Here is a 25,655-nt window from a genome sequence, read left to right on the forward strand (position 1 = left end):
CTGCTTAACAGATGCGACTGATGTATGAAAACGGTCCACCATCAACCCGCCATCAGCCCGCGATCAGTCCGCCATCAGTCCGCCATCAGCCCACCATCAGTCTGCCATCAGTCCGCCATCAGTCCGCCATCAGCCCGCCATCAGCCCACCATCAGCCCACCATCAGCCCGCCATCAGCCCGCCATCAGCCTACCATCAGCCCACCATCAGTCCACCATCAGTCCACCATAAGCCTACCATCAGCCTACCATCAGCCCACCATCAGTCCGCCATCAGCCCGCCATCAGCCCACCATCAGCCCACCATCAGCCCACCATCAGTCCACCATCAGTCCACCATCAGTCCGCCATCAGTCCACCATCAGTCCACCATCAGCCCTCCATCAGCCCTCCATCAGTCCACCATCAGTCCACCATCAGTCCACCGTGTAAGAGGAATGTAGTGGCCTCTCTGGGATATGACCCATGATGATAATGTTGTCTACAACAACAGGTTGTTGATTGGAAGGCTATAACTTTTTATTGCATGTTGCATCATATACAGTGCAGTCCATGTTTTTAGACAATGTCTTTTTGGCACTAGTTTGTCTTTGCCTCCTCTTCCTGATTTAGACAATTTCCTCCTTCAGCAAATATCCTCAAATCTATAACTCAGGAAATGACCATGAACTCTACGTGTATTGCATCTTGCATTTATTTTTTATGACAAAAATAAGTCCTGCTGAGCCTATTTTCTCCCAGAGCTGTAGCTTGGCATGCATAGGTCTGTTCCCTCATTGGGAAACATACACACTCATAATTGCACGCATCCAAAGTTATAACAAAAAACATGACAAAAAAACGAAATAAAATAAAACAGGCTTATCAATAGGTAGAAGTGACCACAAGCCACAGTCCCTGTAAGCACAAGAGACACAACAAGCCTGACAAAACTGACAAGAAAAAAACACTCCAATGCCAAACTGGTCATTTGCAGTAAGGCTACTGCACTGTATTGCCCTGTCTTTGTTATTTTTGTCCACCTCGTGAATTGGAAGGAGTGTAACAACAGCTGTGTGTTCACAGTGTGAGCAGCACAATCAGGGAGTCACAATCGGTGCATTCAGTTCCTACAGTGCTGAGCAACCAAAGAGACCCAATCAATGTGCAGACTGTGAACAGGCTTCTCAGCCACCGCTGAACTCTCTCCAAGCAGCTAGTAACAGCCCGATTTGTCCTGTTTGCCATCTAAAGTCGTACACAATAGCTCAGCCGGGCTATTTCCAAATGGTTAAAGTTGATTGTAGGCATTCAACTGGTGCAAAATGTGTTGAAAGTCCATGTGATAGGTCAATCAAAAAGGATGAGTTTACTTTTTAACTTGTGCTAAATACAGTACATATATACACATTATTGCGGTGGCGTCTCCATCCAGTTTGCGTGCGCTTGAATGGGAGCTGTCATTAGAAGTGTACCTTTTCTACTTTGACCTGTACTTTTTATGCAGCATTACTTTTGACAACCATGTCTAGGAAGTCTGCTCCAACAGTAGTGGGAAACTTTAACTTTGGAAAAATGAAATGGGAACTACACAAACCTTTACCTCATGAAGAGCGCCCCTTTCTGATGCGGTACGGTCTACATTGATTCCCTGGGCTTGCAGATGTTTGCCAGAAGTGGATCAAGAATATTAACGCAGGGGACTTTGTTCCCAACAGCACCCTATGTCTTGGTTGACACTCGTCAATCTCACAATGAATAGCATGTGGCTGTCGAGCCTAACAGTGCAAAAGTAATGTAATTAGCTAAGCTAACACTGCTTAGTGTTAGCCAAAACTTAAACAGCAGACAATTGCACAGCTTCTTCCCAACTTCCTAGACATGGTTGCCAAAAGTAATGCTGCATAAAAGGTACAGGTAAAAGTAGAAAAGGTCCAATTCTAATGATAGCTCCCATTCAATCGCGCACATAATGGAAGGAGACGCCTCCGCAGTAATGGCGGCTTGTTCACCTCCGGTACTTCGCCGGATTCTTCTATAGACTGATATTTTGACTAAATGGTCACTTGTACCATCCTGTTATGAAATATACATCCCCCTCTTGTTGCCCACCTTCCTATGTCAACAATTAATAACATCTTCATGTTGGTGAAAGAAGTATTAATTAAACAACAATAGCAGTCTTTCCCCTACCATTATATTAGGGGGGTGCCGCAGACCAATATCACAGATTCAACAGGCTCACAGCCATAATCAAGCAGGAGGCTCCTTGGAAAGAACACACATGATTAGATAACCTGGTCAATGAAAGGTTACAGAAAAAAATTAAATCCAAGAGAGAGATATGACACGACTGAAGAGGAGGAAAGTCAGGAGCAGGGGAGGAAATGTGGGTCACACATGTATGTGAGAGAGAGAGGGGGGCGGGGCATGCAACAGAGGAGAACTGGCGATGACTCCTCGCACAGATGACTACTAACAGTGCCACAGGATGGCCACAGTCATGTGATCACTGAATAATGGAAGTCAGAGTTGAAGTGTGTGTGTGTGTGTGTGTGTGTGTGTGTGTGTGTGTGTGTGTGTGTGTGTGTGTGTGTGTGTGTGTGTGTGTGTGTGTGTATGTATGTGTGTGTGTGTGTGTGTGTGTGTGTGTGTGTGTGTGTGTGTGTGTGTGTCTGTGTGTGTGTGTGTGTGTGTGATGCTCTTGGTGCTGAACCAGACCACAGCTTCGCATTTGCAGGCTTCCAAACCACAGTGACACGTCATCAGGCGGTTTCCACGGCGACTGCAGCAGTCGGGACAGAAGAGCTCTGAGCCGTGTGTGTTTTAACGCATCTTTGTGTGCAGATTTTCAACAATGTACAAAATGAGGAACACAATTTGGTCTAACGCAAGCTCGTTCATTAAACAGGCCCGTGATTATCACACTGCACCATCTCCTTTGTCTGTGCTGCTCCAAACACACTCGTTGCTGTCGGTAAAATAAAGCTTATGCAAGTAAAAAGTCAATACTTTCCTAATACACCTGTTCAACGGGCATACAGGTCTCTTCAGAAGGTATGCAACACACCATGTGTGTACCCGCTTGGGTTCCCGGAGTCTCACTGGCTCCTCATGGGAACAGACAGGCAGACGAACGCTCTGTGGGCACTGTTAGGCCGCCTTCACACCACCTGGCGTCATGTTTTGTTCTTTAACTCCCTAATGTAGCGCAAGTTCACTATACAATACACAAGTATTGTATTTTTCAGTACTCGGCAGATTGTTATTGGACGAAGATAGCTAGACTTTTCTGACCGCACTTCAAGGCAAGACATCGGCTGCTATACAAACTCCAGGCAGTTTATTGCTAGAGCTTTTATACCCTCATAGTTTTTTAAAAACTTTCTTGTGGCAGTGAAAGAGGCCGAATGTTTACCGTTTACTGTACATGACTCTCACACCCCCTTAAACGGACTGTGACAAGTCTAATCAAAGCAGTGTAATCGCACTACCCCCATTCACAAGTTGGGGTGGCATCTGTCCTTCTGTCCTGTGTTAAAGAGAGCATCTTCATAAAGTTGAAGACTGTTGGTGAAAACATCCAAGACTATGACATCATTATATTCAGCCTCTGTACCACACCCTCTGACAGTGCTCTCTGCTGTCCACCCAGTTTGCTATTACACACAGTAATGCACGGACACTCGCTCGTGCACTTTCTCATACATACACGCAGGACAGTCCTGTGGAGTAATATCAAGGAGCATGACAGCGTGCTCACACTATCCTTTTGGCCGCGGCCAAAACCGGTTTTTCAGCTAAAGTCTAGTACCTTTATGTAGTGTGAGCGCACCCGCTCCGCGCTCAACTGCGGCCAGCTGGGCCGCCACGGCCCGCTTGAAATAGGTGGGCTTTAGCGGAGCCGTTTGCACATGTACGAGCACGAGCGTGCGCACGTGTACGAGCACGAGCACGAGCCCTACGGCAGTAGCGTTATGTCCGCCTGTTCGGACATGTAAATAGAAGGACGGACCATGCGCGGACATTTAACAACAACAACAATGGTGGTGAAAGGTTCACGTTGTGTTTACTGCAGATTTGGTCGGATGAAAATATTCAAAAACAGTCGACAAGACGCACAAAAACTCCGAGGTCTACGGAAAGATTTGTAAACAAAGCCACACACGCGCGATCAATGCGTGTGACGTGTTACGGCTTGAAGGCGTATGGACAGCAAGAAGCATTGGCCGAGGCCCTGGTAGTGTGAGTACAAACGGGGCTGGGGCGCGGGGGGGAGAGGGAGGGGGGACAAGTACCCTCAAGTCCGGGTCTCGGTCCGGGAGGATAGTGTGAGCGCGCCCTGAGTCACTCTTTGATTCAAAGCAGCAAAAAGAACTGAGGCCCGTCAGTGGGTCGGAGGCAAAACACAGATCGGAACATCAATAGGTAACACCTGATATTTAGACTCGTCTGAGTCTGGTGTCAGATGGTGGCAAAGATGATAGCCCTGCATAAATAAATGAGTCAACTGTCTGAGTGGAGCTGCCATTTAGGAACCAAATAAAGGCAGGGTGAAGAAAAAAACCCTGCTCCATCTGGAAACAGCCGTTGCCCTGGAGACGATGTGGGACATTTTCTTTGTGCAAATGCTCAAACTCCCAACCCTCCTGCAAAACTAATGCCCCCCTCTCTCCATCCCCAAACCAACCAAACAAAAACGAAGGCTTTCCAGAAGGGGACATGGCCTCAGAGAGGACGCAGCAGCTCGAGTGACTCAATTTATTTCAAGTTGCTTTAGGTCAAACTCAAATCAAATTGTCCCAGGCTGGTGATTCATTACATGAGTCTTATTTCTTGTCACTTCTCATTTCACCTCCACAGCTACAGGTGGCTGTCTGCAAGTGTGCTCTGCTTTAGTCTGAGCCACCCAACTCACTCAATAGAGCGGGGAAACGTGCCAGTGCGCACAGAACACAGACAATCTACTTCCACTCACTCAGTGCAGTGTTTCACAAAAAAGTACATCAAGGATTCAATTTGCAGTGAACACAAACAGACCTCGGCTGGTTTAGTCATCCATCGGTACACTGCTTTGCATTGTTTTGAATTACAGACAACTGCAATATTAGATTTTACTTAAAAATGTCCACTGAACTGAAGTCGAAATATGTCCCCGGACAAAGAGTAGTGGCTCGGTTTTAACTGACAGGAAGTTCAGAGAGCCGTTTTCCCTCTTATGTAATGTTTGATTAAATAAAAATAATGTACAAGTCTAAAAACATAACGGGGTGGGGTGGACCGAAGAGTACAGAGAAAATAGAAAGAAGCATGGACAGCTATTGTAACTGACTAGCATGTTCCCGCTTGCATTGCGTTTTAGCAGTAAGCACACCAACTAGCCCTGCGAAACCATGTCACAAAGCTTGTGCCACTGCCCATCCAGTCTTTAAGTGTGACATTACACCCTTTCAAAATACTCAGTGCATATACATGTAGTTCAAAAACCCAATTATATTTGGGTGAAGGGCATACTCCGGTTTCTCAAACACCATGTCAACACCGTACCCCGGGTAAAATCAGAGATCATACCCTGTTAACAAACGTAGAGAACTCCTTCAGTATCCTGATTATTCCTGCATGTAAACAGCCGTCCCGGGTTACTATAGGGTTTCCTGTCTGCTCATGCTCTGTCAGTGATAACTCCCTCTTTCCCACTCCACAGCAGTGACTTTTGACCCGGAAATAGAATAAACCAGGAAGCAACAGCGACAAAAACAATGTGAAAAAAACAACAATAGAGCGTTACATTTAAACCGAGGGAGAACTTCGCCATGAAAAGTAACAAAACTACCAAGAAGACCTGTTTCTGTCGTAAATCTGTCCAAAAGTCGGGCCGCTTATGATTTTCACAAAGGGGACCCGGAAAATAAAGCTGTATTCTGACCAGCTGTATGTTGGGGGAGTGCTACCTACTGCACCTGAGGTCGAGTTACTCCATCACTTTCCCATTCAACCCCCGCTCATGTATACGTGGGGAACTTCAATGATACGATTATTCCCCAGGATAAGGCAATTTTCGGGTTGCTGATGTGCATGTAAACTCACTATTTCCTGGTCCAATGCGGTGGAACAAAACAAACAACCAAACCTGTGAACCTTTGAAGATCACTTCTTTCTTCAGTGAGACACCTTTTCATTGATAGGAAAGCGGTAAAATGACAAAGTTGTTGGTGTTGTTTTTTGGACTCAGATATGTTCAAACAACGGGGAACACAGCACTGCGGCATTGTAGAAAAACAAGGATTGGGTCGGCTTGGACCCAGACATATTTCTTTGGAAGGGTGTTATATCACAACTTCAAGACCAGATAGTGTGCAGAGTCACTTGCTAGTGTGACCTTAATGGTGCTGGGGTTTTGACACTAAGGGCGCACTCACAATGTCCATCCGTACCGTGCCCAAGCACGTTTCGCGGCTAAAGTCTAGTTCGTTTGACCAGTGTTAGTGCAACCGTACTGCGTCTAGGTGGGGTACGCTTGCCGGTCATGGCCCGTTTGGGAGAGGTGGGCTTTTGAAAAGCACATTTGCACATGCACGAGCACGAGCGTGCTAATGTGTACGAGCATGGGGCCTACGCCGGTTCAGACGTCATTTTATGTGCGCCTGTTCGGACATAGAAAAAAGAAGGAGGGACCATGCGCAGACATTTAAAACAATGGCGGCGAAAGGTTCACGTTGTTGTGATGCGAAGGTGGAGTATTTACTGCAGATTTGGTCGGATGAAAATATTCAAAAACAGTCGGACAAGACGCACAAAAACTCTGAGGTCTATGGAAAGATTTGTAAACAAAGCAACGCATCACGATGATGTCAATTAATGCATGTGACGTGTTACGGCGTGATGACGTATAGGCAGCAAGAAGCATTCGCCGAGGCCCAGGCAGTGTGAGTACAAACGGGCCTGGGCCACAGGGGGAGAGGAAGGGGGGGACAAGTACCCTAAAGCACGGGGCACGTTACGGATGGACAGTGTGAGTGCGCCCTAAGGCTTTGTGTATAGAAGTGTTACGTATCTGACTATCGTGTACATGACATGTTTTCTTTTGACTACGAATTCGTTACATATGCACTGAATGTCTGGAACAGGCAAAAACAGCAACATTTCCTATGCACAAGCTGACTCCCAATGCATTATAGAAGGAGCTGGCTCCATCACTTCTCATACCAGCTCCCCAACACTTCAGATTGCTCCGCCACACACATAAGCACACACTTGCAAGTAGCTTCGCAGTGCGCCAGCCAGAGACGCACATTTGCTCCAGGACTCCTCTGGTTTTACCTTATCTGGCTCTGTTTAACTTCAACAACATATTTATTTATGCTTATGTTCTTCAAAGAGGAGGAGTCATAAGGGCTCCAGTATTTACTTCAGTGACTATAAGGATCGGTCATAATCCATGTTCATGGCAACTTCTTCCATCAGAATCAATACACTCAGGACCTGCCGCTAGTCTCCTAAAGAAGCGAGGAGGTGACACAGATACACGTTCCTTCTAATAAATCTCTGTTTACAGTTAATCAGTGTTGCCTAGAGACACATCTAACAAGTAAGGAAGAAATGTGGGGTATGCAAGTTTGCCAGTATGCAAAGCGTGGCCAAAATGTAACATTGAGCCTGGTGTGTTGTCCAAGAATGACATGAATCAGGGGCAGTACCTAGGACTCATCAGTAGGTGACAATCACATGATGAGCAAGGCACATGGCCTGCATGCTGACATTATGCTGTCACTCGTGGATAAAGTCCAGTCATGCGGCTCTAGCGGTTTATTAGGGGATAAGGAGGATGCCAGCATGGTGAGGGACACAAGAAAAAGGGGTTTGGTAAATGGATAATTCAGTCCCCCTGGTCATTTAAGTAGTTGTAACACACCCCCAGCATGTGTGAGCTGTGCATATAAGGAGAGAGTAGGGGAGGATTCAGGGGACAGCAACAGTTAACCAGAGGATATGGTTGTCTTCATTAACCTGGGCACAATGACATACAGGAAGATGCAAACAAGACTTCCGTTAACACAGAATACTGAAACAGGAAACATAATAGCTCTGAGCTAATGCACTTAAGCACAACTTATCTTCTGACACCCAGATCTTTGTCTTCACTCAGCCATTACATGCATCCCTCTAAACATTTCAACCAAACACTCTTCTTTCCTCCTCCATCACATCTACTTTATTCTAGTGCCAGATTGTAAGCAGTTGCAAATCAACCCCAAAAAACTTTTATCTCCGACCACAGCACCTACGCACATGGCCCGGAAATGACACCTTGTTACTAGGAAACCAATAGCAGAGAAACCAACGTGTGCATGTCTCGTAACCAAACAGGAACCAGACCAAGTTACTATGAAACAATGGAGGCTAGGTTTTGGGCTGAATCTTACTTTATCTGACCTATTGAAAATCATTTAAAAAAAGGTTTAACGTTTCTCCTCAACACTGAAGAAGTCAAATTCACTTAGAATGTACAATGTAGAATGTGCCTGCACAGTGTCTTACACAGCCTTTAACATTGACTCTAGGTTTTCAAGAGATAACATTTAGGTCCTAAGTTCACCAGAGAAGACTTTTAATCCAGTGGTATACTACAGTTTGGTCGACATGACACTCTTTTTCAGTCGTGGCCTGATCTATCTCTTTATTTTTTATTCATTCAGACTGATGTCCAGTATGTAAGCAATTGTTATAACTTTCAGATATTTCGGTGACCGTGTCAAATATTGCCAAATTTGTGACATTTTGCTAGCGCTGACTAATGTTACACTGTCGACTAGCACCGCAAATTAATTCTATTTCACCGCTCCGAAAGTGGCACCATAGCAGAAGTCACTGTGTAGGCTCCTGTTCGACAGCAGCCGTTTTATCCAACTGAGACTACTTTACAGTGGTTGTTTTTCAGGGAACATAAATGATGTGATATTGGATAGATAGACTTGGAAGCACTGGTTGATGTCAGAGGAATAATTATATAGTTTGCCTAGCATGGCCATAGGAATTACATCTTGGTTTTTTTTTAAAAAGGGATGGGACAGGAGAAGAATTTCCTGAAAATCACCTTATTCATAGTGTTTGGTGGTTTTATTAAACTTGCTATATATTTTTTGTGCATGTGAGATGAGTGGATGATAAAAATGTATTACTGTTCTCTTAGGACGGAACAAGATGTACATTTAATCTCTCTGTGTGCATATTTAACCTTGTGCTGGTGCAGCCTTTACGTTAATAATGACAGCACGTTCAGACTTGTTTGACCTTTAAAAGTTAACAGAAATGTTACTCACTCAAAACTAGTAAGACTGTAATCGTGACATTTACAAAGGGTAAAGGTGCCATCAAATTCCCACACCATGTACGTGCATGTCTCAAACGGCTATAGCATAGCATGTGGAGTTCAGTATTTTGGTGATGTTACAACACAAACTGTATTTACAACAAAGTCTGCATTTTCAAGTATTGTTTGTTCCCTATGTGAAAGATTAATACTTTCATCGCAAAAGAAAAGCTCAACGTACAAGTACAGTTGTAGAATCAAGTAGAGACCTACTAACAGCGTGATGTAATATTTTGTTCATATCTCCCCGTCATGGGAACCAGGAGTGGACAACTATAATCTGAATAACCTTTAAACAACACAGACCTCTTCCAGTGGGGGAGGAGCAGCAGAGCGGTGCCATAAATACAGTACAGTGATATTAAACCGATCTGGACCGCTAACCTTTGATCTGCGTTTCCAATCCCAGGCTACACATCAGATTAGAGGCAGCCCAGTGGATGTCTGAGATGAAGATTTCCTGTTTTTTCTGAACGACAGATTTGACCTGGGGGCTGTCTTAATAAAGATGAGACTTAATCTTGGACCACTAGTCCCTCACACGGCGTTTCTGATGTATTTATGGACCTCGTTCAAAACACCAGTTACATCTGTTGCTTCTTTTGCGGTAGCTGTATATCTTTCTGTGCTAACAGAAAATAGTTGTTTAACTTTGTTAAAATCACAACGGTTTCCATTTCTTATAGCAACGACTGTAGTGGATGCCAATTTGTCCTTCAAAATGGAAAGTAACCCAAGGTAGACTCATGGGCTCTATGTTAATATTGCCTGAAATGCCAGACTCCCTTTGGAATTGTCGATATGATTTAGGTTTAAGTTCACTTACATGCAATAATATTGCATGTGCAAGTGTCTATCCCACATGTACACAGCCTATATGACAGAAACAAAGTGCAGCATTGATGAGGTTACCTCAGCAGCCAACCAGCCTCACACCAACCAACTCTACTAGACCCAACAACCCCCTATCTTCAAATCAAAACTGCTCCGGACACGCTGGAATCACCCCTCGGGGATTTGAACGATTGCTCCCTTGAGCTTCAACAGGCTGACTGTGAGCAACACTGACTCAGCCTTTGTCCTGAGAGGGGACAGAGAAATTCTCTGAATTCCAGGGAAACCATCAAAGCACCAAGGAGCAGGGCATCCCTAACACACACACTTGCTAATTTTTGCTTTTCCATCAGTAAAAGTTGGAGATAGTACCAGGAACTTTATTTGGTACCACGTCGCTTGAGAGAGAAAAGACAAGTACTGGTACCAAAAAGTGAATCTAGCCGAGCTGAGCCGTACCATACAGTGGTAACACAGCATTACAAAACAAATGACATATACATATATAATATATATACTGGTAGAAGGTGCTGGACAATATGAACAAAAACTTGAATCATAATAGGCCCTATAATAGGTTTACAGTTATCGCGGTAGCGTTCTCTGCAGCAAACTATGTTACATATTTTTGTGCTTATTGAAGAGTTACAGCAAATGTTTCAGCTCTGATATATGGTGGTTTATGAATAATTCATGTCATACAAGAAATTAAAACCAGTATACCAGTTCATCCAGTTTACTGGCCCAGCACTAATTGAGGCCATTTCAAGAACAGGAAATATGATTCTAATTGCGATAAATTTTTAAATGTGCAAACACCTACTTGAACTGTGTGTCTCTCAATATAGGGCAAAACACCAAAGCCCTATGTTGCCCCCGCCCCCCTGGGGCGCAGATCACATTTACTTAGCAACAGACACACACACACACACACATAAAGTTGTCCCACACTTGGATTACGGTTTGAGTTTACAGTGTATGACAGAGGAATATGGGTCTTCTGACAGAAGTGGTGTAAGGGCCATGTGTGAGTAAGAAGCATGTTTGTGCATTTGCATCCCTACCCACAGCGCGCGCGCGCGCACACACACACACATTGTCTCTCTCTCCTCTGTATCTGTGTAGTAGGAATGAGGGCAGCGTTGGGGCCCTGGGGCAACCGTCTTACTCATGAATAACAAGTATTCAGCACAGCAGACGGACTGCTATGTCACACGCACGCACACACACACAGACAAACACACAAACACACACACACGCACACAACAGGACAAGGCCAACGTCACAGCACCACAACATGATGACAGCTGCCAGTAAAAGCTGTTTCCTGTTCTTTTAACTGCATTATTATTAGGGGTTGGAATCTCTAGGTACCTCATGATTAGATTATGATTCAGAGGCCTACAATGCGATTACACACCGTGAGTTCTTAGTACTTTTTAGCACACTATATGTAATCAGTGTTTCCCCTACCATTATATTAGGGGCGCACCCTGCCCCCTCGAAAGTCAAGTTAATTTTATTGAATTGTATTTTCTGAATAGCGTCAGATCACTACAGCAGTCATTTAAGGTTCCCTTTCCAATATACTTTGTCCTTTTAGTAAATCGAAAACAGACATATGTTATTTATCTTATTTACACGACAGCATGTAAATTCTGCCTCTTCATGGTCGCGCGTTTCCAATTCTCAGAAAACTCCGACAGCGTTTTCACTTGTTCAAAGATCGTTTGTTAAAGTGTTCGGGAAGAGGCTCCACTCCTGACGGGGGGGAAAACGAAACTGAAACTTATCAGAGATAAGATAATTAATTTACTTGAGAAGATGATTCACTCCTACAAAAATAAACTAAAACAGAATTAAACAAACTGAAATTCTCTCTTTAGTTTGTTGTGCTTGAAACCGAAAAGGGATTTTTGATTTGACTTTGTTCTGTTTCTGTTGAAGAACATTATTTGGACCTTTTGGACAATTATTTAAAACACATTTTCAGATACCGAGTGTAGCTCATTGTGCAATACACTGATTTAAACGGAGTTTGCATTGTGGCTCTAATTATTGTTTGTATAAATGCGATTCTTCTGTTCTATCTAGTCATTTTTAATCTATATAATATCTTCTAGAAGGAACATTGTTGCAAGGACACAAATCCTTGGAAATAAACGTTGCGATAGAGTTCGTAATTTGCTTTGCCTTTTCCGAGTTAGGTGCTTCCACACAATAGCTTTTAATGCAGAGGGTGCCGGTGTGTCAGATTAAATCGTTTCTTTAATTAACTGACGACAGTGAGACAGACGTGTCAGCTATCCAGGAAATAAACACTTCCCAGATTATTCATGTGTCTGTGTTTTCTGAAGGTTTGTGAAACGGTTTGTTTGGACATTCATTGTGCTCTCAGCAGAAACACATGGAGATATTAGCTGTCTTTATTACGAAAATATCATCCGTTGTTTGGAGCGTGTGTATCCCTACTGCGGTCTGTACCGATGCCTTCAAAAGTAACAGTAATCCATGCCGAGCCACGAGACAACGTTGTGCTAGTAGTCTCTCTGTCACCAGTTAATTTAAAAAAAACAGTTAAACTGTTGGGATTACTGTGCCGTGTTTCAGTTAAGTGCAACGCCAAAGACTGTACGGGCGCTCCACTTCCGCATTTCCGAGTTCCACCTTTTGCGTTCCATGAACAATAACTTATCAATGAACATTTGTGAATCCATTCAGAATCTTCCACGTCCTCATCACGATGCATCTAAGAGTAGATTTTTTCCCCCACACCTAATATATTATGATTTATTGAAAAAATAATTGTTTTACCTGCCTTTATGAGCTGCTAACACTTAGAGCGCACTCACACAGTCCATTCGTACCGTGGCCCATGCTTTAGGGTGATTTACCCCCCTCCCTCTTCCCCCGCAGCCCAGGCCCGTTTGTACGTTACTTGAAATGATGCGGGCTCCATTGTTTCTTGCTTCTGCGTCATCACCCCTCGGTGATTTAGTTTTGTCTGACTGTTTTTGAACGTTTCGTCTGACCAAATCTGCAGCAAACACTTCACCTCCGCATCAAACCACCGTGAACCGTTCAGCTGCATCTTTTTAAATGTGCGTCGCCGAGAACAGAGGCATAAAAATAGACATTAGGACCACCGTCAATGCTTGTGCTCATTCTCATACATGTGCATCTGTGCTTTACAAAAGCCCACCTCTCTCATGCAGGGCCGTGGCCGGCAAGCATGTCATTTCTGGGTGCGGTACAGTTGTACTGACACTGGTCAAACTAACTAGAAAGGTAAAGCGTGCTTGGGCACGGTACAGATGGACAGTGTGAGTGCGCCCTAAAAGTACTTTCTCCATTTGGTGCCAGTGGAGAGCTTTGGTGTCCTGTGGTCTGAATGCTGGCTTAAGGATCTAAAATAAAAACTACACTTTGATTGGTAGAAAAATGCTCGAATGTAAAGCTACCGCATATCAGCACAAAAACCGCCACTGCTCCACTCACCCCAAAAATCAGTCAATATGCGATAGGCGTGAACCCCAAACCGCAGCCCACACGGGGATACGTGTTACCGTGGTAACGAGGCAAACACACAGACAGCCGCAAACATTCAGGCTGCCATTCAGATGGCAGACAAGATTGCACACGCACGTGCACGCACACACACACGACCCAGCATCACTCTGTCCCCCTATGAAAGGCAGATTGTGAGGGCTATTTCTGGAGGGGCTGAAAGGCTGCAGCCCTGCTCTGGAGCGATGGAGGAAGTGGCTGCCCACAGGCAGGCACTGCTGGCAGCATCACACACACTCCTCTCTCCTCCACTCACTTCATCTCACTTTCAATCTGAGAGGTTTCTCTTTCCCCTCTGAGCTTTATGCAGCCTTGTGTGAGGCTTTTCTTGCATTCACACTGGACTGAATGCACCTGCGAGCAAAACATGAATCACTCACAGCTCTGCCACAGTAACAGAAATCCCTACTTCAAAACTACAGCAACCGTCGGAGTCAAATATTTCACTGATGCCACTGATTTCACATATTTTGGGCAGATTTAGCCCTACTCCGGACACCTTGGCATCCTATGGGGTTAAACGCCACCAACCATGGATCGCAACATCATTTGTAACATGCACAAAGCATGTCTTTTTTCGTATCTCTCACATTTTGTCACCTCTCTACTGTTGATGAATGACATCAAGTATCCTAAAATATAGTCATTCATAACATTTGAATTAGAAATCAAAATCTGAATGCTGCAGGATTGGGGGTTTTTTTTGCATGTCTGTACATTCTTTTTTAAATTTCTGCACATTTGCAGCTTAAGATTCCTATTGTAGCATAATGTGATATGAGCCTTCACCGGGTCCCAACTGAGCGCAACACAAGTGACTACACGTCAAAAAACCTGTTTAATTGCATCGTCTTTTATTAGAATGTCCCGACAGGCTGCAAGCGATGCAGTGCGCCACTTAGAGCCCAACTTTTATCAGAGGTCCCGTTTCTACAGTATATATTCTTGTCCCTGCTCTGTAAGCACTGCATGGATGAAGAACAGCTTATTCAAGAAGTTGAAATGAGGAGTTATCTATACGAGACCACAACAGAAACCTTAACAAGGTGCAGCTGGCTGGAGGGAGATCTCCAGGGAGCTTAGAGTTTCTGGTTATCAAGGTAACTGACCATCGCTAATAACGACCTACTTGCTGTTGGCTGCATCGTTTGTAATTTCCAGAAAATATCTCAATATAAAATGAGTGTTTGGTTTAAAAAGGTTCCGGCTTGTTTACATTTTTTTGAGAGCAATGCCATCGTAAAATATGATGACAGATATTCGATGATTCATTCGAAAATTTCAATAGAAGCTTTGAGTGTGAAAACGACATTCATCCCTACTAAAACATTAAATAGTAACCCCCCTCATCTTCAAGGTGAGAATATGTGTATTTTAGTTAAGGGTGTTATGGATACAATCTTCTATCAAGTTATATATAAACAATACATATAGTGATATACTATTTTTACTGGAAAATGAAATAAGGATCTGTTTATGGATAGAATAAACAGACTGTGTGTGATTTTAATACCACAGTATGAATGTTAGAAAATGTGTAAAATCTTGTTAAAAATGATATATTAGCATTAGAAGCTGGAGGAAGAGATCCAAACTGAAATCTGGCTATCGTAGCTAGGACTTAGGACTAGGACCGAAGTCTCAGTACCAATACAATAGTTTTTTCTGTACCTCGTTTTTGCGGAATATGTGTTTATACAAGCCACATTTAAAATGTTAAATGTGGTCTACACACAAGCAAAGTACAAAGAACTTCGCCTGGATTGATCTGCCTAAATTTGGGGAAATTATTGTTTAAATCAGTGGTAATAAATCTAGTGTCAGAAGTGACATATTAAACTATTTTGCTAACAGAACTGGCGACTGACTGGCATCACAATCACTGCTACATATCTGTTCCAGTCAGGATCTAACAGCACACTGCTTGTTGGCCTTTGTTTTATTTACTACAGTATCATAGCACCCTTAAACATTACACATTGTCCACAATTATGTAACAATTCCATAATCGTGACAACTTTGCATGTCAGTAACAGAGACAACCTGAGATTTGTAAACACAACAGCTAGCATGCATTCTCAGCCGCCCTGGGTGCACCTCTTTGTGTCCTCGCTGGCCTCTAATGTTGTGAATGGCCCTGTAGGGGTGTGTGTATGTGTGTGTGACTGAGTAAGTAGAAGAGGCTGGGCTTCAGTGGATGATTTGTGTGCCAGGGCTGTCACTCCAGCCTGAAAACAACCACTCTGCATTCTGTTTAGGGCCGCCGCCGCCGCCGCCGCAATGACCAACGCTCTCAAACTGCACCGCCAGAGGCACACAGATGGAGCCATAATAGAGCCTGTATGTTAGCGTCTGTGTGTGCGTTTGTGTGAATGCAAGTGAGTGTCTTCATGGTCTTGAATGAGACTGCCGCACACAGTTGCGCACACATCACACACGCCCCTTTCCTGGTTTTGAGACGATCTGGACTCTCGCTCTAAACACAAGCCTCCCTCTGGTCCTCTCCCCAGTTTCCTGTTTGGGCCTCGGACTGCATATCCATTTGGCTACTGGGTACTCGGTGCAGTGGAGGAACCGCTGTCAAAACACAGCGACATGCTGTGGTGTTTCTCAAGAGACCCTTGCTAGGAGGACCACACCCTGGCGGCAACTACGGACTCTTCCCAACCCACAAGCAGCCATCTTGGCTCTAAGTAAGATCCACTGATAGCATAACTAGCATCTAGGTTGAGCACAATGTGAGCAACCTGACACCTTAGAGACAAATGTAGAGGGTGAATGGAAGATTTGAGGCTCTACCGCCCCGGTAAGCATCCGTGAAACAAGCCAAACTGTCACTGGATTTTGAACGGTGAACAAAAGCTCCATCTGAAATCATACAATAGAAGTGAAGAAACAGTTCTGGCTGCAGGACGTTTGTTTTTGTAAACACCCACAGGGCTTCTGTTGGTGACGGCGCCATGAGAGGCAGATGAACAGTGATGATGTCAGCCCTGAAAACCTGTCAGGGCCCACGCTTGCAAAACATTCCATTGAATGAGTGACACACACACACACACACACACACACACACACACACAACAGGATGTATGAAATATTTAAACACCGGAGGAAACTCCACTGTGCTCTAGAATTCCTGGTTTACTTATGATTGAGGACCATTCATTTTTTATTCATAGCCAAGTGTTTTCTTTATAGCTATTTAGCACCACGACTGGAAACATTCAAATACATAACTATCATTGAAAACATCGTAAACATGCACAAGAATTTGGAAGTCTGAGGGAAATTTCAACCCCAACCCCTGACATCAACTATTGACACTGTAGCAGACATTGATTATTGATTGGTGAGCATGCTTTCAAGAGGAACATGCCCACATGTACAATATCAAAACCACTCTCCATCTCCTTTTAGAGCAACTATGTGTTGCTACTACAGAACCAGGCAAAACTAGAAGACCATAAGACAATATCAGAAGTAAACACCGTGCAGAAGTGTATTCATCCATCTGCAGAGGATAAACTTAGTGCATTATATGATGACGGTAATGATGATAGCTATGGGGAGCTCATTGAAGCTAACGGAGATGTTTAACACAATGCCTCCACCTGGAAACTTTGGAACGTTTTGGTAAAGTTGCTGTAACACAGGGAGGCAGCAGTAACATGGCAATGCCAACTATCATCATCACCCTTAAGTGTTTGGTTTTACAAGGCATGGGAGCCTTGATCCATTAAAGCCACTGTGGCTTTAATGTCTGGTTCCCAGATGCTTTTTACAGGCTTGTTCTGCTCTGCATTGCATTGAGGCAGGGTAGAACAGGAAGGAGAGTTTCTGCAGCGTTTGCAGTGTCCACGTTATAACATCCTGTATTTACCCCCCCCTCTGAAAAAAAATACAAGGTGCAAAAAGTGCACTCGTGCAATGGGAAAAGTGATGTAGGTTGCGCCAGCATCATGGAGATGAAAGCCAGTTCTCGGCCTGCTTTTAGTCACAGAGGGCTTGTCATGTTACAATTTGCCTCTTCTGAATAAATCATAGGCAAAAAAAAATCCACTCTAAATAAAAAAAAACTCTACCACGTAACAATCTGCATGCTTCCATTGGATGGGCGGGTTGAATATTTCATGATTAAACGGGCCATTATACTGCACGGATCTAGGCCAAGGCTCGGCTGAAGGGGGTGGAGGGGAGGAGGAGGAGGGGGGCTCAGATAACGGTCCAAACCCCGTCCCAACAACACAAGGGAACAGAGCTCCGGTCCGAGGGGGCTCAGGGAGGGGCGAGGATATCTGGGTTAATCCACACAAAACACAGACAAAGAAAACAATCAGCAGCTCCGCCGAGGAGAAGCATCGATTACCAGTTTTTAAAAAATCACCCTTCAAATAAAGTCCGAGCGGAAATCGGCAGGGCTTTCGCGGTCTGACTGTCCCAAGTGACTGCTGCAGTCACAACAACTGACGACTCCGTCCGGCAGGTCCTGTGTGAAGTTGGACTTTTTAAAACTGGCGACTGCTGCACTTGTAACATTTGTGAATGAGAGACAACCGGGGAAGATGCAACTGAAAGAGTGAATAAATCCGTCTTAGGTCACAGCCGACCTCACGGCCAGCCCCCCTCAGAGATAGCCCGGCTAACGTTAGCTCTTAGCACATAAAGTTAGCCTAAGTTTGCTGTCAACAGAGGAAGACCGTTTCTGTTGCTAAAGCTAAAACATGCCTGGAAGTTAAGCACTGCAGTGGAGTTGTGTATTCGGTGTGTACCCCCCGTCAGAAATGCGAGACACCGGCTGACAGGCTCGCATTTAAGTACACTAATCCCGTGAGGCCTGCGCGTCCTCGGCCCAAAGTTGAAGGCTAACCGCCAGCTGACGGCACCTAGCGTGGGTCAACTGTGAGCGGTGGCCCGGACCGTCCCCGCCTCCCTCCCCGCCTCCCGTTTATCCACAGCTAATAATACGCCGTTAAAGCTAGCAGGGCAGGCTAACTCAAGTACCCACCTCGCTTGTCGAGGTCGTAAGCGACCACTAAATAGTAGTCGGCGAGCCTGGCCATCTTTGGAGCTCACGGCGACAAGCCTTTCTCGCTAAATCCTCTTCTCTTTCTGCCGTCAATTGTCCATTTACGTCCTACCGGCGATAGACACATCACAGGCGACAGTAGCATCCTTCCAGCTGCACCCCGCCGCCATACTGTCAGTCTGCCTTGCCCTGACAGCGGAGAGCCGCGAGTCTGCGCACTGAAGGACTTCCAGGGAGGGGCTGCTCGGCAGGAATGTCCCATGCGAGGAGCCAAACCAGTAGGGGCCAAAAGTCTGACCCAAACCTATAATAAAGCCAGCAGGACCGCCACTGCAGGGGTGAAAGGAAGGTGCTGACGATACTAGAAGACAACAACAAATTCAGTGGGACTGAATTCAGTTTAAAACGGTTGTCCAAGAGCAAGCCTATTATATTATTTTACATTATATTATAGCCTATTATATTATATTATATTATAGCCTATTATATTATATTATATTAAAGCCTATTATACCCTATTATATTATATTATATTATATTATAGCCTATTATACCCTATTATATGATATTATATTATATCATATGATATATTAGATTAGATTATATACACAGTTATTGCCTTTATTATGTATTTTGCTTTAACTACACAGATAGAAACCTTGTGAAATGTCATTGTACTTGTGTATAATGACAATGAATACCATTTTAATGTAAAGCCACTGCATTGGATAGTCCCTTGAGTGGTACCTTTCAAATCTATTTTTACCGTTTATCTAATAAATAAAGATGAATGATTAATGTCAGAATTCTATTAACTGGCTGCTTGGCCCGTTTGTCTGTGGATGAGACAATTAGCCCTTGGAGGCGCGGCACGGTGGTCTGGTGGTCAGCAGCAAGAAGGTTCCTGGTTTCAACCCGGCTGGGGCCCTTCTGTGTGGAGTTTGCATGTTCTTGGGGGGCGGCAGTAGCTCAGTCCATAGGTGACTTGGCTGGGAACCGTAGGGTCGCTGGTTCAAGTCCCTGTGTGGACCATATATGGAGCGTGGACTGGTGGCCAGGAGAGGTGCCAGTTCATCTCCTGGGCACTGCTGAGGTGCTGTTGAGCAAGGCACCGAACCCCCAACTGCTCGGGGCGCTGGTCACTGGCAGCCCCCTCGCTCTAACATCTCTCCTCAATTACATGTATAGGTCCTGGTTGTGCATGTGTGTATTTTGGGCCTGTGTGTGTAACATGTGAAAATTGAATTTCCCCGTGTGGGATAAAAATAAAGTAATTCTTCTTCTTCTCCCCGTGTCTACGTGGGTTTTCTCCTGTTTCCTCCCACAGTCCAAAGACATGCAGGTGTTAGGTTCATTGGTGACTCTATATTGCCCATAGGTGTGAATGTGAGTGTGTATGGTTGTCTGTCTCTGTTTGTCTCTATGCGCCCTGTGATAGACTGGCGTCCTGTCCAGGGTGTACCCCGCCTCACATCCGATGACAGCTGGGATCGGCTCCAGCTCCCCCGCGACCCCGACAGGGACAAGCGGTTGAAGATGAATGAATGAATGGACTTCAAGAATGACTTTCAAGATGATGGTGCCCAGTCATAATATAATTAGTGCATTTGTTATAGACATGGCCAGGATGTGGAGGAATGTAAGCCTGTAACGGTTATGTAACAGTAATGCTGTTTGTGTTGTAGCCAGGACTGTAATGAAAGACCCATCCCTAATGTGGATCAGCTCCATTTGGAAATGAGTAGACTGAGTGCTGTGTTGGAAACATGTAGTCATTTAAAGGCACAGTTTAAGCCAAAATTAAAATTCAGCCATCAATTGAACACTCGGTCCGAAGTTTTATAGACGTCCAAGCACATAGCCACAGTGCCAAACTACTTTTGTTATTGGAACAACGTCCTTTTTCAGCTTCAAGACACATAATATGTCGAGGGGATAGATTTCACCAAACTGCTTTGGCAGCATTAATCCAAGTTGCTGTTGCCAAATCATTTCCAATATTCATCTCTTTTATATCCGATAGTTTCTCCTAGCCTGGGAACCAGATCAATCTGTGAGCTTGTATGTACTGTCAGTCTTAGGTCTGGTCCCCCTCCTGTTCAGACAGTTTCCAGCTGGACCAATCACAACCGTTTATCTTATCTGCGGTGTGTTTGATATTATCACTGTAAACTTATGGAGCCTACACACTTAATACAAAATATGTGATGACCAGAGGCGAATTAATGCACAGGCTGGCCTAGGGGCCCCAGGTGAGTATTTAATTTACCTCACTGGGGAAAAAAACGTGCCTCCTACTTGGGCCCTTAGAAACATTAAAAAAAAATAAAGTCACTCATTGGATAGATATGGGACACATTTACCCAATCAGCTGCCATCATGTGGCCGGGTTCATCAGGCCAGTTTTGTTGTCAAATGATTCGTCACTCACTGTTACTGCACAGTACTGCGGCAAAATGTCGAAAAGGAAATGTGATGGCAGAGCACGAAAAAGAAAAGCACAACGACTGAAAGAACAACGGGACCAAGATCTACTAAGGAAAACTCCTAAATTGACAAGATTTTTCAAGGTTGCGGACTCTTCTTCTGTTCTAGCTGGTGTTTTCTGATAAAGCATGATTAATAATGTGGGGGGCCCAAACAAACAGTAGCCTAGGGGCCCCTGACCACCTTTATCCACCGCTGGTGATGACTTCATTTGTGGCTCACGCATTCTTGTGCTGTGTTGTACAGTGTGTCACTCTATGCTTCAAAACAATCCCGAGCATGGGATGTCACATTTTTCATCAAGAGCTTTGTTTTCCCAGCACCCAGTAACAACTCAAACTGGTCCCCCTCTTTTCTCAGACACTTATCTCAGGTCTGAGTGAGCGGAGGACAGCGCTGCTCTTTGATACACTTGGCCTCTGACAACCCAAACTATGTCAACAGGAGATAACACGTAACTCACACCGCTCTGTGAACACTATTTTCAGGGAGTCACACTGAGGTCACCGCTATGGTTTGGATTCTTACAGTTGTCGTTAACTGTATCTTAACCTTGAACCACACTTGACACGTTGCCAGAGAGATAGAAAGCTGGGTGAGGGAGAAAGAGAGAGAGAGAGAGAGAGAGAGAGAGAGAGAGAGAGAGAGAGAGAGAGAGAGAGAGAGAGAGAGAGAGAGAAGGAGAGAGAGAGAGAGAGAGAGAGACAGAGAGAGTGAGAGAGAGAGAGAGAGAGAGAGAGAGAGAGAGAGAAGAGCAGCTCAGTCTCCCCCAGACTCTCCCTCCAGGATGAGGTTACACACAGGAATGAAGTTGTCTTGGATAAACTTGAACCCTACAGATGTCCATGTCATTGGTTACCACTAACGTTGCCTTTGTCTTAACTAACATGCCGTGCATCAAAGTGGAAACCTGTCGTCGAGTTTTTCCGCTTCGGAGGAAAAGATGATACACGGGAAATTTTGCATTTCTGTGGAAAGTGACATTTACCAAGACACTGGAGAAATGCACAGTATAAAGAATGAGAATGAGAGTAGCCTACGTTTTGCACTGCGAAAACTTAAAGCAAAATGCATTGAATATTTTCATATTGCAGTATTGCTCCTATTACTTTGACAAAGAGTGACAGAAAAAAATGTTTAAAGGAATGCTCCCCTGCTGAGAGTTAAGGCAGGGACACACCAAGTCAGGCTGACGGTGTTCATGCATGTTGAATCTCCCATGGAGTCGTTTGACCCCCGTCAGTGAGAGAAATATCTCTGATTGGCTCTTGTCCGTAACCGAGAAGAGAACCAGAAGTGAGGAAACAAACAGATAAAGTCTAAAGAGACTGTGAGATTGAAACCTTGTTAAGTTGTTACTTGTTATATCAGGTAAGATTGCAAAATACCATTTGTTCTGTTAATGTGCTAACTGGCTAACTAGCGTCTTGAATCTGCCCTCTCAGGCTTCTGGCTTTCTTTTCAATGACAAATACAGACTACAATAATAAATTCAATATTTGCATCAGAAAGGGGGGGGGGGGGGGGGGGGTAGGAACAGGAGTTGCATGAAAATGTACTTCAATTCAACTCAATTCAATTCAATTTTTTTTTTTTTTTTGACCAACCCAAAAGTGTCAAAGTGTGTAAAATACACAGTTGAGCTCACTTTAACCACACACACACCAGTCTGATTGGGTTGGGTCATTAATGTGCACATGCTGTAATTAGGACTTTTCAACAGGCACTGAAAGCAGCATGGGCAGGAAGCGAGTAAGACATCCTTGCAAGTACACAGCTGCACTCACTGTGTACACTTATAATGTGGAGTTATGTTATAGTACTTCCGTCATCTTTTTTTTTATCACCTTTTATTTCTAAGAATAAAGCTGCAGAAGATGGCAGACGAGGGTCTGTCACTGACTCTGTGTTATTGGCACATGCAGCCCAATCAGAGCACAGAGTCACTCTCTGCAGGATGCAGCCATCACGTGACTTCCTGCAGACTAACCAACACACAGGAAGTGGTTTGAAAGCCTCTTGCACATCGCTGCTCTTCGTTGGGCTATTCTAGCTGTCGACTTCCTTGCAGCTCAGGTGAAGCGTGGCACATGAACGCATGAACATGAGCTCCATTAAGCAGGCCTCACACCCGTTTAATTCCCCAGAGCTGACACAAGTGGATGCTTACGGTCACAGCAGTGATTTCTTTAAGGCTGTCACTCCACTGAGTCACTCATGCATGGGGTGAATGATAAACCATACACAAACACGCAGGCTCCTATGTGGAATTGGAGCTCCTCTTTCTGCAGTGTAGCAAAAGAGTGTGTACAGTAAACGGCTGTGACTCCATATTTGTAACTTATGTGTTGTTACACATAACACCTGAGGAAGATGAGCCCACATAGGAAAACATGAGTGTCAGTAATCTCCTATGTCTCCTGTTTCATTAGATAAGAAGCATTGTACTGCAAATTTAATTTAAAAAAACATAACTGAGGTAAGCAACATTCAGAGGGGTAGTCAAACAATTTAAAGGTTGAATAAAAATACACCCAAGGGGTGTTTTGAGGGGTACAGAATGAAAGTATTGCTTTTCCATAAAAAAATATATTTAGTCTGAATCCATCCATCCATCTTTAACCTCTTGTCCCTGTCGGTGTCGCGGGGTGCTGGAGCCCAGCTGACATCGGGCGTGAGGCGGGGTACACCCTGGACAGGACACCCGTCTATCACAGGGCACATAGAGACAAACAGAGACAGACAACCATTCAAACCTACGGGTGATTTAGAGTCATCAATGAACCGAACACCTGCACGTCTTTGGACTGTGGGAGGAAACCGGAGGAAACCCACGCAGACACACGGAGAACATGCAAACTCCACACAGAAGGGCCCCAACCCGGATTCAAACCAGGAACCGTCTTTCTGTGAGGCGACAGTGCTAACCACCACACTACCGTGCTACCCCACTATTTAGTCTGAATTAATATTTTAATTTTAGAAAAACATTTTTTTTAAATCTTTTATAAATGATTTTAACCGCTAATCTGCTTCATCAGGACCAGTGGGTGTGGTTTAATCAGATATGATGGACTGTAGCAGCAAACAAAACCCACCCACTGTAATCACATCATCATAATGCTCATAATAGCACACATATTGGGAGGATACTGTAGGTTTTTGTAATCATAATGCTCATAATAACACACATATTGGGAAGATACTGGAGGTTTTCAAGTTGTGGGATATTTATTTCTGTCGGTGTGATGTTTTAACCACAGTATTCTGAATGTCATTCATTTCTATACAATCTACGTGTGAAGCACTATGCAGTACAGAGTGTGTAGGCAGGAAGGCTGGTGGTGGGGGTGCAACCTGAAAGTGATGCTGGTAAAACTGCAACAAAGAGCATGGGCAGTGTTGGCGGAGCACTGTGATGAATGCATATATACTGTAGCTCATAAGGCAACCAGCTGCGTCTTTGTTCATGTAGGACTGGTGATCATTCAGTATAATCATTTTTTCAGCTTTCAAGGGAAGTGATATTGTCTCATCTCATCTCATCTTCAGCCTCTTATCCGGGGTCGGGTCGCGGGGGCAGCAGCTTTAGCAGGGGACCCCAAACTTCCCTTTCCCGGGCCACATTAACCAGCTCTAACTGGGGGATCCTGAGGTGTTCCCAGGCCAGTGTGGAGATCTAATCTCTCCACCTGGTCCTGGGTCTTCCCCGAGGCCTCCTCCCAGCTGGACGGGCCTGAAACGCCTCCCTAGGGAGGCACCCAGGGTTTATCCTTACTAGATGCCCGAACCATCTCAACTGGCTCCTGATATTGTGGGAATAAAAAATCATATTGAGATTTCGTGAAAGACAATTATATCACCTGAAAAGGGAGAATCATTTGAAAACTGAAGCTTTGGTTTTATAATCAGACTTTACATTAACACACAGTTCAATGAGTAACATCAATAATAATAATAATAATAATAATAATACATTCTATTTATAAAGCACCTTTCTAACATAAAATGCAGCTCAGAAAAACAAAAACAAATGGATTACACAGGTATTTCAACAGAAAAAGTGGAAAAAAACAGTAAAATGATAAAATAGGATACAACTGGTAATAAAACAATTTATTAATAATAATAATAATAATAATTATAAACAAAAGCCATAACACATGTGAGACATATAAAACAACAACAATTAAGTTAGTTAATTTAAAGCAATATCATAAAACTGTGTTTGGAGCTGTCTATCTACAGAAGATGCCTGTCTGATATGTGGTGGGAGTTTTAGATTAAGAAGTATTTGATAAGCCACGATTTCATATACGTGAGCAGATATTGTGATATAATGAGATAAAGTCCTTAAGTAATAGAAGAATGAAGATGTGTATTGGAAAGATCT

At 44.1% G+C, this 25,655-nt stretch overlaps 1 protein-coding gene across 2 annotated transcripts in view; it reads right to left on the bottom strand.

Moving 5' to 3' along the window:
* The window catches only part of sbf1 (SET binding factor 1), a 79,629-nt gene extending 60,703 nt beyond the window's left edge, over positions 1-18,926 (bottom strand). For both annotated transcript variants that reach the window (XM_083934993.1, XM_083934992.1), the window contains exon 1: positions 18,755-18,926. In XM_083934993.1, coding sequence (XP_083791119.1) covers positions 18,755-18,809 — 55 coding nt within the window. In that variant the 5' untranslated portion in view covers positions 18,810-18,926. The remainder of the gene's footprint in view (positions 1-18,754) is intronic.
* Positions 18,927-25,655: the final 6,729 nt, after the last annotated feature.

This window comes from Echiichthys vipera, assembly GCF_963691815.1.
Source record: "Echiichthys vipera genome assembly, chromosome: 20".
NCBI classification, from domain to species: domain Eukaryota; kingdom Metazoa; phylum Chordata; class Actinopteri; order Perciformes; family Trachinidae; genus Echiichthys; species Echiichthys vipera.